Here is a 14,891-nt window from a genome sequence, read left to right as displayed (position 1 = left end):
CACTACTTTGCTAAGTGCTATGGACACAAAAATAAATAAGACAGGACTCTTATCCTTGAGGAGCTTTTAGTCTAGTTGAAGAAAAAGACCCATAAATAGATAGTAATATGTAGTAAATATGTAGTAAATCCCCCCAGGGAAGGGCTTATAATATGAGCTGCCTAAAAGAAACTTAGTTTGGCCTGAAAATTCAAGGAAGACTTCTTGGAAATTGTGCCTATGAGCTCTGTCTTGATTAAAAGCACATTATTTAGCTAGAAATATTTGGATGCTTGGTAAGGGAGACCTTCCAGGCAGAGGGAAACATTGGGTGATGGAAAAGCAGCATTATGTGTGCAGTAAAATATATTCATTTATAATGGTGGGAAATGACACAATATGAGATTAGAGAGAATATAGAGACTGGGTGATGGAGAGCTTTTTAGGTCATTCTAATTTTGTATTTTCTGCTTTAATCAAAGGTTGGTAGAGATATTTCTATAGGTATGGTAAAATGTCTTCTTGGACATGGTTTATTATGTTATTCAGGGTATTTTGTGTAAAGATTTAGGAGATTAGGGGTGCCTGAGTGGCACAGTCGTTGGGCATCTGCCTTCAGCTCAGGTCATGAACCCAGGGTCCTGGGATTGAGCCCTGCATCGGGCTCCCTGCTCCACGGGAAGCCTGCTTCTCATTCTCCCACTCCCCTTGCTTGTGTTCCCTCTCTTGCTGTCTCTCTCTGTCAAATAAATAAACAAAATCTTAAAAAAAAAAAAAAGATTTAGGAGATTGATCACACAAGTTGGGAAAAGGTATCTCTCTGTGAAATTATTTTTTAAGCTTTTATCAGTAAGAGTTGTGCATGTAACCCTTCATTTTTTTAAAAAAAGATTTATTTATTTGGGAGAGAAGGAGAGAGAGAGTGCACAAGCAGGGGGAGGGACTGCAGGAGAGGGAGAGACATTGTTAAGCAGGCTCTGCGCTGAGCTCAGAGCCCATAGCAGGGCTTGATTCCAGGACTCTGCAGTCATGACCTGAATGTAAATCAAGAGTCAGACACTTCACCAACCGAGCCACCCAGGCACCCAACCCTTCATTTTTTTCATTCTTGTCTTTGGAGAAGGTTGAAGCTTAGTTTTTCATTTACCTGTTTTTGTTTTTTGTTTTAAAAGATTATTTATTTATTTGAGAGAGAGAATGAGAGAGAGAGAGCACATGAGAGGGGGGAGGGTCAGAGGGAGAAGCAGACTCCCTGCCGAGCAGGGAGCCCGATGTGGGACTCGATCCAGGGACTCCAGGATCATGACCTGAGCCGAAGGCAGTCACTTAATCAACTGAGCCACCCAGGCGCCCTTTCATTTATCTGTTGTATGTTATTTTTGCTATGGTGTTCTGATGTAAGGCATCTTGTCTACCCCACTCCAATGTTTGACTTTTCTGTTCCTACTACTGTTGTAGCATATATTCTGCTCTGTTGTCATATATCTATATCCATTTCCTTTTTTCTGCTAGAACATAAGTTCCTCAAAGTCAGGGAGCATGTCTATTTCATATTTTTGAGGTTGGCCATGTAGTGAGTGCTTAATAAATATTTGAATGAATCAATACTTGATTAATTCATGTTTGCTTTATTTTACTTAGGTCTGTTTTTATCTTCTTCTCAAGTATTTTTTTTTTTTTTTTGGTAAATGGGTAGGGTAGATATAAATATAACTACTAGCGGTATGGGCTTCATATATCTGATTTCTTAAATCATCCGTTTCTCAATACATGAAGAGGACATGATATAATAATAGCTACTGGTTATTGAGTGTATAGTATATTCTATAGAGCTTCTCTTCAAATTGACCTTTCTCTATACTATTGCATATGTTGTTCCTTGTTTGGAAGATACTTTCTTTAGAACTTCTGCTTGCTGCCTTTTCCGCATCATTCATTCATTCATTCATTCATTATTTATTTATTAAAGAAAAATTTTGTTTATTTGAGATAGAGCGAGAGCAAGAGAGCACAAGCAGGGGGAGTGGCAGAGGGAGAGGGACAAGCAGACTCCCCACTGAGGCTCCATCCCAGGATCCCGAGATTATGTCCTGAGCCGAAGGTGGAGGCTTAACTGACAGAGTCACCCAGGCGCCCTTTCCTCATTATTTAGATCTCAGCTCAAGGCTTAGGTGTTACCTCTTCAGATGGTCTTCCTTGACCACTTCCAGCTAAAGTAGGCCCTTTCTTCAAAGGCAGCATTAGTCTTTCTGTAATCTTGTTCTAATGGTACTTTGAACATACCATTCTAATAATTCTTAAAATACCATATTATAAGTATGGTCTTTTAAATTCATTTCTCTCACCTTCCAGAGTGTGAGTTACTAAGGGGCAGATGGTTTTTTACTTCTTTTTTGAGTTCCCATTGCCTAATATGTGGCAAGTGTTAAGTAAATATTTGTGTAATAAATGGAAATCTCTTTGGAATGTTAGACTCAGTGAAGAACAACATATTTTTGTTTTTAAAATCTGTTAATGGACGGATAGATGATACAGGGGTGAATAAGTGTGCAGAACAGACTCAACATAGCAGGCTTCAGACTGCTATCCTCAGAAAAGGCTATTTGCAAAGTCAGTCCTTGGCTGGTACTGGGAAACAGATTTTGAGAGGGTTCCCACCATTCTCTAACTGAGAAGAGTGGCTCACCGTGCCTACACTATTTGTACTAACAATATGATTTATGCTGAACAGCTACTTTCCTTCTGGATTCTGGAATTTTGGCACATGCTAGGCAGAGGGTACTTACATGATCAGCCCCAATAAAAACCTCTCTAATGAGCTTTCCAGGTAGACAGCAATTTTGTTTTGTCACAACCTGTTGCTGGAAGATTTAAGTGTGTCCTCTGGACTCCACTGGGAGAGGACTTTGGGAAGTTTGCACCTGGTCTCCTCTAGACTTCACCCAATGTGCCCTTTCCCTTTGCTGATTTTGCTTTGTTTCCACTGTAATAAATCATAAGTGTGAGTACAACTATATGCTGAGTCCTCTGAGTCCTCCTAGAGAATCAATGAACCTGGGGGTGATCTTGAAGACCTCTGACATAATAAGATAGATAAATCTCTTATACTTCTAATTATGGGAGAGGTGACAGATAATGAATAAACAAGAAAAAAACAGGAACTAATAATGCCATTTAGATATTTAAAATTGGTTGATTGGTGGGGCGCCTGAGTGGCTCAGATGGTTAAGCGTCTGCCTTCAGCTCAGGTCATGATCCCAGGGTCCTGGGATCGAGCCCCATATTGGGCTCCGGGCTCAGCCAGGAGCCTGCTTCTCCCTCTGCCTCTCCCCCTGCTCATGCTCTCTCTCTCTCTCTCTCTGTATCCGTGTCTCAAATGAATAAAAAAATCTTTAAAAAATTTTTTTAAAAAGTTGGTTGATTGATCTGGGTAGCTACTTTAGATTGGGTGTTCAGCTAAAAATTTCTCTGAAGAGGTGGCATTTAAACTGCGATCTGAGTGACAAGAAGCAGCCAGCTGTTGGAAGGTAGGTAAAGAGCATTTCAGGAGAGGAAATAGTGCAGAGGCTTGAAGGTGAAGGTGAAAGTGTGCTTGGTGTGTTTGAAGAATAGAAAGGAGGACAGATGACTGAAGGGTAGGGGGCAAACAAAAAGGTGGTACAATACAGACATGGACAGATAGCCAGGGGACATCATGTAAGTTCTTATAAAACCACTGTGAGAAATTCATTTTTGAAGGCTTTGAAGGGTTTTAAGCTGGGAAGACGAGACTAAGATTTGATTCATCCTTTCAAAACCCCTCTGCAGCTGTATACGAGGAGAATGAAGTCCAGCAGAGTAGTGCTGGAAGCAGGGAGACCATTGGGAGACCCTTACAGTGATCTTGGCCAAATGTTGGGGGCTTGGGTGAGGGTTGTAATTTAGTGAGGGAGAAAAGTAGGTAGATTTGAGATACGTTTTAGAGGTAGAGTCAACAGGGTTGGGTAATCAACTATAGGCAGTGAGGGTAAATAATAACTTGTCGATTTCAGTTTGAACAACTGCATAGATAATTTTGTCATTTATGAAAATGGGGAGGGGGGAACCAGGCAAATACAGGTATGTGAAGAAAACTAAGAGTTTTTTTTGAAAGTTTATTAGATACCAAATGGAAATGTCATATAGGCAGTTGATATATATAGGTTCTGAAAAAGTGTGTTTCTTATTTTATTCATCAAATATCTATGAGTACTGACCAGTTTCCAAGTACTTTGATAGGATACCATGATGACTAGAATACAGTCTCTTTTTTTTAAGTAAGTAACTTAGTTTAGAAAGGAAGGCAGGCAAGTATTCAGGACATTACAGAGAGACATGTTATCATAGGACCATGCAGAGAATGCTTAGCAGGTCCACTAAAATGGCACTTATGCTCTAAAGTCTTGAGTTTTTCTCAAAAATCCATTATTTTCTGTTACCTTCACAATTATATGTTTACTGTCATTGTTGAATTTTAAAGTCCTTATGTGTAAGAGCCAGCCTATATCAAATTAACCTAAGTCTCTTTTGGCAGTTTCTGCCTTTTTCTCCCATTGTGTTTTATACTTGGCAATCTCTTCATCAGTTAAAATGCTTTCCCTTAGGAGGGGAGTACAAAAAAATCCAAATGCAGAGATGAACCTGATTTCACTGTTACTTCCCTGACTGCCTGATTTCATGTGGCTGCTTTGGCTAGTCTTGTGGGCATTTCCCCTTCCTTTCTTATTTACTTTTGAGTATGTTCCCTTGCAGAGTTACACTCTTGGTTGAAGTGAAGGACTTGTGAGTGTGTTATGCACCACCAGGTGGGAGTTAGTGAGCTCCCTTTCCACCCATGAGTTAAATTTGGGTATCCTGATGGGTTCTTTCTTCCCTTGCTTCTCTTTGTTTCTAATTATCTCCAATGCTTGCTTAGTTTTTTTCTTCTAATTGATTGGCTGCCTTTTATTTATTTATTTATAAAGATTTTTTATTTATTTGCAAGAGAGAGAGAATGAGAGACAGAGAGCATGAGAGGGAGGAGGGTCAGAGGGAGAAGAAGACTCCGCGCTGAGCAGAGAGCCCGATGCGGGACTCCATCCCAGGACTCCAGGATCATGACCTGAGCCGAAGGCAGTCGCTTAATCAACTGAGCCACCCAGGCGCCCTGATTGGCTGCCTTTTAAAAAGTTATTCTTTGAATGATAAGTTTTAAAATAATCCTTTAGTATAACTATTTTCATGTGTTCTTTCTTATAATCTGCCAGACACTGATTTCCTTCTTTGCCACCTGTCAGTTTATTTTGAAAAAAGTCATTGATAATACATTCAAATAGACACTGCCCCAATTTTTTATTATAAAACTACACTAGACTCTCCAAACACATCAAATTGTATACATTAAATATCTACAGCTTTTTGTATGTTAATCATATTTCAATTAAAAAAATTTAAAAAAATGAGCAGAGAATTAAAATGCATTTCCAAAACCCTGAAAATACAAACTGTAAATAAATATCTAAATAAATTTTAAGTCATTTATATCCCAGAAAAATGTAAAATGAAACATACATAAATACACAAAAGGATATACTAGCCTCATGATTAAGAAAGCAGTTTGTTTAGGGGTGCCTGGGTGGCTCATTGGGTTAAACATCTGACTTTTGATCTCCACTCAGGTCTTGATCTCAGGGTCATGAGCCCCTGTGTTGGGCTCCTTAAAAAAAAAAAAAGTAGTTTGTTTAATGTTAAGAGCCTTAGCCTCTTTTTTTCCCCTCAAATGTAACCTAAATTCTTTCCATTTTGTTATCTGAACAAATTTGTGAGGCTTAAAAAACAATGTTACAAAGTGGAAAAAGAAAGAAAGTAAGGTTTTTGGCTGCCCTGCTCTTTTGAGTATGGTTGACAGATTTCAGCGATCACTGATACATTTTTATTAATCACTTATGCTTAGTAACTACAGGGATTATTAATTAGAAACCTGTAATTAGATTGAGAGAATGACAGTGATGATGATTTAGTTGGAAAGAAATCATGCAATTTGTGGTCTCTTCCACCTTGAATCTTCTGTCTATAAATACCACCTTGCCTTTGACAGTGGGAAATGTTACCATATTTCAAATTAAGGATGATCTTTAGTTTTACCTTGACAGTTTACATTTGTGTATCAGCTTATATATAGAACAAGTATATCCTAACTTTTACGTGAGAAATGAGAGATTATATAATATTCAAGATCATACAAATGTGGCAATAGTTTTTGGCTGTCCAAAATGACATTATTTACTACTAAGTAATAAAAATAAATCACTTTTACACTATTTCAGCTTGACATGTATCATTATGCAGACCCGTATTCCTATAGGTTTTGCCAGATGAGTAAGGTTTTTTTTCTCCCCAGTTGTTTAGAAGAGAGTTTATAGTAACCTGTATTATTTTCAGCAAACAGTACTTATTAAAAAAGAAAATTAAGGGGAAAATCTTTGAAAACCCACAATAGTCACATTTTATCTGTGGTTACTCATCAGCTTTTTATTTTATGAGTAATCCTTCAGTTGAAAAGAAAAATGGGATTTTGTGCTAATTTGCCCCTAATTTTGTCATTTAACTTTATTTGGAAAAAAAAAAGCATTGTGTGTATGCATGTGTATGTATGTAGAAATATGTATATTTTTTTCCTTTTATGATGTCTGTTGATACTAGTTCTGAAATTTTCCTTTTATGACTAGGATGAAAAGCATTGCTAATAGAAACACAGTATTTGTTTCAAAGCAAGGAGTGGCCAAAGTTAAGAGAGCCCTTAAATTATTTTGTTTGAAGTGTCATACATATTTATTTTATTTGATCTAAAAATTTACATTTATTGCATCTTATTTTGGTGTTGCACAGTTGGTTTCTGCTCTCTGCATGTTAGAAATCAGTGAATAATGAACAATAAACCTAGGATGCTTTTTTAGTTACTTTGAAATGCTGGGCAGGAAACTGAGGATTCAGTAACAATAGAAATAATAAAAAATGATACCTAACACTTGAGTACTACTGGGTGACCGGCACCATGTTTAGGATCGCACATACATTCTCATTTAATTTTCATAATACGTGATTAATATTGTTATTTTCATTTCACTGATGTTTAAAGAAAATAGTAGTCCTGTAAGTGTGAGTCTCCTGTGGAGTCTGTGTGGATTCTCTGTGGAATCCTGTGTATGGTCCTGCTTTCTCAAGGAGAACAATAGTTGTGGGGAAATTGAAATTACAAGGAGATTGTGCATGGAAAGGAATGAAGTTAGGCATTTTGGAGGAGTCTCTAACCATACTCCCTGAGTTAAGCAGTCTCTCAGAGACCTCTTCTAAAGTAAACAAGTTAAATCTATTAGCTATGGATTCCCTCAACTCTCTCTCTTAACATAGTTAAAATATCCAAACCCCCATATTCAGTCAAAATATGAGAGGTCCTTCTGGTCACTGCCTCCCTCCAAACCGGGGCAGTTTCATGTCTTTTTAGGGAATTGGCCTGATTCCTCATCTTTCTCTTTCCAGTGTTTTCTTTTCCAATTACCTTAAGTGTATAAACATATTCTAAAAATAAAGCAGTAACAAATAAATATTTCCATTTATTCCACAGTTGAGTGTTACTGTGTGCTAAATCCTATTATATAAAGACAAGATATACTCCTAGCCCTCACAGAGCTTGGATTTCAAGAAAAGGAAAAAGATATGTAAAACATGAAAGTTATAGATATTAAATGCCTGAATAAATAATGAAAACAGGCATGTGTTCATGGAAGCCTTATAGATATTATTGTAGGAGTCTGTATAGGAGCCAGAAGGGAAGAACTGGCCAATTTTCTGGGGAGTGGGGCTTGATAAAGGAAGTGTAATGCCTGAATTGACTATGCAGTTCTTTTTAGCTATATTACTCTCTTACCTTCCCATATCTCATGAGCTTAGATAAAGAAAAGTCTACATTTATTGTCGCCACTTCCTGCTCAAAACTTGCACTCCAGCTTCTCCCCCGTACTGTACATCATAGGAATTCAAATTTGTTGAATGAAAATGGCTTTTAATAGTTAACATGCCTGCCTTTTGCCAGGCACTATAATATATGTGTTTTGCACATAATAACTTGCTTAATTGGTACAACTACAGTATAAGATAGATAGTGTTTGTTATTTTTCCCATTTTACAAATAGGCAGCTGAATCACAGAGTAACTTAACCAGGATCGCAGCTAGTAAGTGGTGGAACTGGGTTTCAGAACCACGCATTTTCCCTCCAGAATCCATTATGAATGACTGAATGGACCTGGTTCCCTTTACCCATGTCTGCACATAGATGCCCACGTACTAAAGGTCACTAATTTTCAAGGCATACTTTTTTTTTTTTTTTTTTTGTAGTTGTAATGGATTTTTCTTTCTTCCATCTTCTCCCTCCAGTTATCAATTCAGGAAACTTTTAACCTCTTCACTGTGTTTCTTACTGCACTTTGGTTTCCAGTGTCTTTTTCTTTTCTTTCTTTTTTAAAAAAATATTTATCTATCTATCTATTTATTCATTCATTCATTTATTTGAGAGAGAGAGAGAGCATGCGCACGAGCAGTGGGGAGGGGCGGGGGCGGGGGAGAAGCAGGTTCCCCACTGAGCAGGGAGTCTGATGCAGAACTCTATCCCAGGACTCTGGGGGCATGACCCGAGCCTAGGGCAGATGCTTATCTGACGGAGGCATGCAGGCGTCCTCCAGTATCTTTCATTTTCATTTTTTTTTTTTAGGTTTCTTTCTTTCATTCTACCTGGAGACTCCATTGTATCTAATATAGTAACTTTATGTTTCTTTAGCCTCCTTTCTTCTTGTCTAGCAGGACGGCCAATAAGTATTTAAAACACCCACAGTGAGTTGTTTATGCAGCAAGGAAGATAGATCTGGCTTACTTTTGAGGTCACTAGGTTATCAGTTTATTTTTATTTTTCCTGAGTGTCAAGGGGATTATACCCCTGAAACTTGTCCATTTAAATCTCTTGCTCTCAATTCAGTGTTTCTAGGGCATGCTGCTTTAAATGTGCCTGCCTTTTCCATTCTTGGCTCTGGGCTTCCAACATTTACTAGATGTTGGCACTTGGCACAGACTGGTATCTGCTAAATGCCAAGCACAGTCTCCCATGAAAAAATGGTAAACAAACAAATAAAAAAAAACTAAAGAGAGGTGGCATTTGACTCTGGATTCAAACTGAGGTTGAATTCTCTCTCTCCATCACCTATTAGAAGGGTAACCTTGAGCAAGTTACTTAAACTCTCTGTGCCTCAGTTTTCTTACTTTGAAAGTGGGCAAATGAGTAGTGACTACCTTATTAGGTTTTTTAGGGAATACAATGAGTTAGTGTCTGTAAAATAAAGAACAGTGTTTGGAATAGAGATTAAAAAAAAAAAAGGCAGACATTCAATAAAAGCCTAGGATTCCTGTCTTCTTTGGCTAAGTCCTATTTTTTTTTAAAAGATTTTATTTATTTATTTGAGAGATAGAGAATGAAAGAGAGCACATGAGAGGGGGGAGGGTCAGAGGGAGAAGCAGACTCCCTGCCGAGCAGGGAGCCCGATGCGGGACTCGATCCAGGGACTCCAGGATCATGACCTGAGCCGAAGGCAGTCGCTTAACCAACTGAGCCACCCAGGCGCCCGTTAAGTCCTCTATTTTTTGTCCAGATATCTGGCCCCTGACTTGATGTGGTTTCTGCCTTAATTGTGCATCAGGGATCTAGTTTTTACTTCAGTGTGTGTGCCCGTTACCCCCCCTTCTCTTGTGGTTCTCCTACTAATCTAGGTGTTTACAGTTCTAATTCCTTTTTGTGGTGGAAAATAACTTGGGAGATTGTCAGGAAACAGTACCTTGTTGTCAGTGACGATTTTATGGCATATTAGTAGGGGTTTATAATAATGAAATAGGCTTTTGTTTTTTTCTGTAGCAACAGGGATTATTTAAAAGATAAAAGTCCTTTCCCCATGCTTATTATAGTTATGTGTACTTATTTTAAAAGATAAGAATATTTATAGAAAAGAAACATAAAAGTGAAAGATGTGTTCCTTCAGTATTTATTGAATGCCTGCTATGTGAGAAGATACTGTTAGGTGCTGAAACATAATTGTTCTTAATAGTTTGGTATATAATCTTACAGCTGTTTTTAAAGGTCTTTGTAATCATATAAGTAATACTACTTGCTGAAATAAAACCATACTTAAAAATTACTCCTTTGTTTCTTGCTTTTCATCACAAAATAATGTGTTTTAGATGGTTTTCATATAGCATATAAAGATCTAGTCAATCTTAAACTATTGGATAGTATTCTTTGGAATGGATGTACCATAATTTAGTTAATGCAACTTCTTTTTTTTAATAAAGATTTTATTTATTTATTTGAGAGAGAGAATGAGAGTGAGAGAGAAAGCACAAATGGGGGTAGGGAGAGGGAGAAGCAGATTTACTACTGAGCAGGGAGCCCAACATGGGGCTCAATCCCAGGACTCTGGATCACAGCATGAGCTGAAGGCAGACGCTTAACCAACTGAGCCACCCAGGTGCTCCTAGTTAATGCAATTTCAACTGAAGAATTCCTGATAGTTTTCAGTTATTATTACAAGCAGTGATACGATGAAATCCTTTTACATCTGTCTATTTGGCATATGTATTCCTGGAGAATAAATTTTTAGAAGTGGAGTTGCTGAGTCAAATGATGTATTAATTTGGACTCTTAATACATTTAAAAAGATTACTGTTCTATAAACATCAGCTTTCTTGCCTGTTTCCCCATATTTTCATCAACACTAAATATAATTATTCTTAATGCTCTCTGTTTTTTTCTGTTTCACTGTTTTAATTTGAATGACAAAATTATTGAGATAAGGCTTTCTTTAACATCTTTAATTGGCCAGTTTTTTTTTATACAACTGTACTAGGTTTAATTGGCCCAATTTTCTGTTGGATTTTTTAGTTTATTTGAATATTAAGACCATTTGTCAAATGTTGGGAATTTTTTTTGTTTTTTTTTTTTGTATACGCTATACCTTGCTTCATATAAGTTTTTTTTTTTAAAGATTTTATTTTTGGGGCACCTGGGTGGCTCAGTTGGTTAAGCGACTGCCTTCGGCTCAGGTCATGATCCTGGAGTCCCGCATCGGGCTCCCTGCTCGGCAGGGAGTCTGCTTCTCCCTCTGACCCTCCTCCCTCTCATGCTCTCTGTCTCTCATTCTCTCTGTCTCAAATAAATAAATAAAATCTTTAAAAAAAAAAAAAGATTTTATTTTATTTTTTTTTTGAGAGAGAAAGTACAAGCAGGGGGAGCTGCAGGCAGGGGGAAAAGTAGGCTCCCTACTGAGCAAGGAGCCCGATGCAGGACTCGATCCCAGGACCCTGGGATCATGACCCGAGTCGAAGGCAGACGCTTAACCGACTGAGCCACCAGGCGTCCCTTCATATAAGCTTTTAATTTATAGGTAGTCAGATTTCTTAATCTTTCTTATGGCATCTTTGTTTTGTTTTACTCCTTTCCCTAAAAGAATAAGAAGAATCGGAGATTCTCTGTGTCAGTAGTACTTTCTGATTTTTATTAAAACCAAGATTAATGATTTGTTGTCTTTTTTTCTTTTTCCGTTTCATTGTGTCCTTAGATTTTGGTCTCCAATTTAGCATATACAGCTTCATCAAATACTTTGGAACCTTGCTGTGTTATTATTTACTATGGAGCAAAATAGAGTATAAGGTGGGACCATCTTGGACCCTGCTTAATTGAAATCCAATTTATATTATAAGTACTCATACTTGGTACCAATTTATAAGACGAGTGATCAGCAGTCCCTGTTTGCCTGATAGTCTAAGTTTAACCTTTTTTCTAGTGTAAATTTTAATAGTGTCCTTTTTCATTCTCAAAAAGCCCCTCAGTTTAGATGAAAAAATTACAAGGATTATAAGGGATAGTTGTTTACATTGAGAGGTTTTTAGAATATTTTAATATTTAAGGCTTCAGTTGTTTCTGTTTACAGTATTCCTCCAATACTTAGCAATAACTTCATTTGCTTTAGCTTTTTAAAAATCTCTCATTTCTATTATTTTCATGAAGAACTTGTTGCAAAGTTCACAGAATTGCTTATGTGAGGTATTTCTAGAGCAGTGATGTTCGTGTCTACCTTCTTGAACTTCATTCCAGTATCCAGAATAATGTTTACTTTTTGAACAGTGTCCTAAACATGTTGAAGCATTTGTCCATGTGTGTGCATATGTTTTCGTTATACTTTACTAAATATGTGATAAAATCTTTTTGTGCGAATATGATCAGATCTTTTAAGCTGGCCAAATAAACCTTCCTTTATTGTATTGGTTTTTTTTTTGGTGTTGATGCTATCCACTGATATGAATTGGTTTATACTTGGATCATTGGCTTTGTAGTATGCTAAGTAATAACTGTTCTTAACACTGATCCCTGTGGGATTCACTTAATGCCAGTACTTATTGTACTGTAACAATGTTGATAAAACATTGGTCCTTGCTATAAGCCAGACAGATTTTTATATAGCTTATTTTATCATTCAGGTAATACTTCTTCAGACTTTTTCTTATATAGTACTGTGTCAAAGTGCTTGTTGTAATGTAGATAAATTGTGCCCATTACATTTCCTTTCTCTAGCAGCTCTGTTACCGCTTGAAAGATTTACACAGCTCTGAAACAGACACTTCTCTGAAGAAGACATACAAATGGCTAACAGACACATGAAAAAATATTCATCATCAGCCATCAGGGAAATTCAAATCAAAACCACATTGAGATACCACCTTACACCAGTTAGAATGGCAAAAATTGACAAGGCAGGAAACAACAAATGTTGGAGAGGGTGTGGAGAAAGGGGAACCCTCTTATACTGTTGGTGGGAATGCAAGTTGGTACAGCCACTTTGGAAAACAGTGTGGAAGTTCCTCAAAAAGTTAAAAATAGAGCTACCCTATGACCCAGCAATTGCACTACTGGGTATTTACCCCAAAGACACAGATGTAGTGAAAAGAAGGGCCATATGCACCCCAATGTTCATAGCAGCAATGTCCACAATAGCCAAACTGTGGAAAGAGCCGAGATGCCCTTCAACAGATGAATGGATAAAGAAGATGTGGTCCATATATACAATGGAATATTACTCAGCCATCAGAAAGGATGAATACCCAACTTTTACATCAACATGGATGGGACTGGAGGAGATTATGCTAAGTGAAATAAGTCAAGCAGAGAAAGTCAATTATCATGATTTCACTTATTTGTGGAACATAAGGAATAGCATGGAGGGCATTAGGAGAAGGAAGGGAAAAATGAAGGGGGGGAAATCAGAGGGGGAGACGAACCATGAGAGACTATGGGCTCTGAGAAACAAACAGGGTTTTAGAGGGGAGGGGGGTGGGGGGTTGGGTTAGCCTGGTGATGGGTATTAAGGAGGGCATGTATTGCATGGAGCACTGGGTGTTATATGCAAACAATGAATCATGGAACACTACATCAAAAACTAATGAAGTACTATGTGGTGACTAACATAACATAATTAAAAAAAAGGAAAAAAAGATTTACACAGCTTACACTTACTCATTTTCATCACTGATTATAAACTGTAGCTCAACCAGTTGTGTTCTTTCTAAAACTATTACTTTATATTATGGGATATTTTATAAAGTTGTAATTTTAAAAAGGCCAAATAGTTTAATTATTCCTTTAGTCAAAAATATTTGTACTTATGAATATATCTTTAAAACCTTAAAATTTTTCTTGTATTTCTAGTTGTTTGGTGTTTGTATTATAATATATTTCTTGGTGTTATATATTGATATATATATATCTGATTCTTGATTTCAGTGTTGGCATCACTAATAAAATATTAATATTTGAGAATATTAATCTGGTGATTAGAATATCACATAGGGATTTCTAATTGTGTTACCATTAGCTTTAAATTTTTATCCTCTTGGGATAAAGTTATTTATATATAGTTATTTTCAATTTCATATATATAAACTGTGAATAGGAATTTTCATAAAATGTTTATGCTTTGAGAATATATTTAGGCACTAAAGATAATGTTAATGAAGGTTTTTTGCAATGGGCATAATAGAAGAAGTTTGTTTTATTAGACACATAGTGATGTTTCTTGCTTTATAATACATAAATATCAGATATATAGTATGATGTTTGTCATTTTTGCTTTTGTGTTTCTTCTGCAGAGAGTGATAATGAACTCTCAAGTGGAACAGGTGATGTGTCTAAGGATTGTCCTGAGAAGATCCTGTATTCTTGGGGAGAATTGCTAGGAAGATGGTAAAAATTTTTTTGTATTGAAAATTTTACATTTACATAGTTGATGTTAATTTGTCTTATTAATTAAAATCTATATGTTTATCTTAATATTTTGATGTACTTTAAAAACACAAAAGTTAAAACATAATTCATGGACACTGTTTATGTTTGGCTGGGTCTTCCATCCAATATGGTCTTATTTAACTTACTTTTGGAAGATACATTTGCCTTATTGTTTCATGTAGACATAACATTGCTCACAGTAGTCAACTGTGTGCTTTATTGCTAAAACATGTAAATATCTATCGTTAAAGGGTCATATATCCTTTCTCTACTAAGTCTATTACCATGAAAAGGGGCTGTACTGTGTAGAATTGCTCATTTCACCACTGATTATAAACTGTAACTCAAGTCTGTTTTATTCTTTCTGACTAAAACTGTTACTTTATATTTTGGAGTATTTTATCTAAAACTACAAAAAAGGGGTACTTTGTATTTATTATGCATATGCTGTTTATATCTATTACAGGTAAGTTTTTTAAAGAGGTAATCATGACTATAATTTGTTAGTAAAATTTAAAAATCTTACCAACAAATCATTCT

General features: G+C 36.5%; 1 protein-coding gene across 3 annotated transcripts in view; it reads left to right on the top strand.

Annotated features, from left to right (window-relative positions):
* The window catches only part of RABGAP1L (RAB GTPase activating protein 1 like), a 769,071-nt gene that overhangs the window by 200,944 nt on the left and 553,236 nt on the right, over positions 1–14,891 (top strand). For all 3 annotated transcript variants that reach the window (XM_035010758.1, XM_035010757.1, XM_035010759.1), the window contains one exon: positions 14,216–14,309. In XM_035010758.1, the coding sequence (XP_034866649.1) occupies positions 14,216–14,309 (94 nt within the window). The remainder of the gene's footprint in view (positions 1–14,215; positions 14,310–14,891) is intronic.

This window comes from Mirounga leonina, unplaced genomic scaffold (assembly GCF_011800145.1).
Source record: "Mirounga leonina isolate KUSES-001 unplaced genomic scaffold, KU_Mleo_1.0 Mir_154, whole genome shotgun sequence".
Taxonomy (NCBI): Eukaryota; Metazoa; Chordata; class Mammalia; order Carnivora; family Phocidae; genus Mirounga; species Mirounga leonina.
Note: the sequence above shows the minus strand (reverse complement) of the source record. Positions and strands in the feature narration are given on the sequence as shown.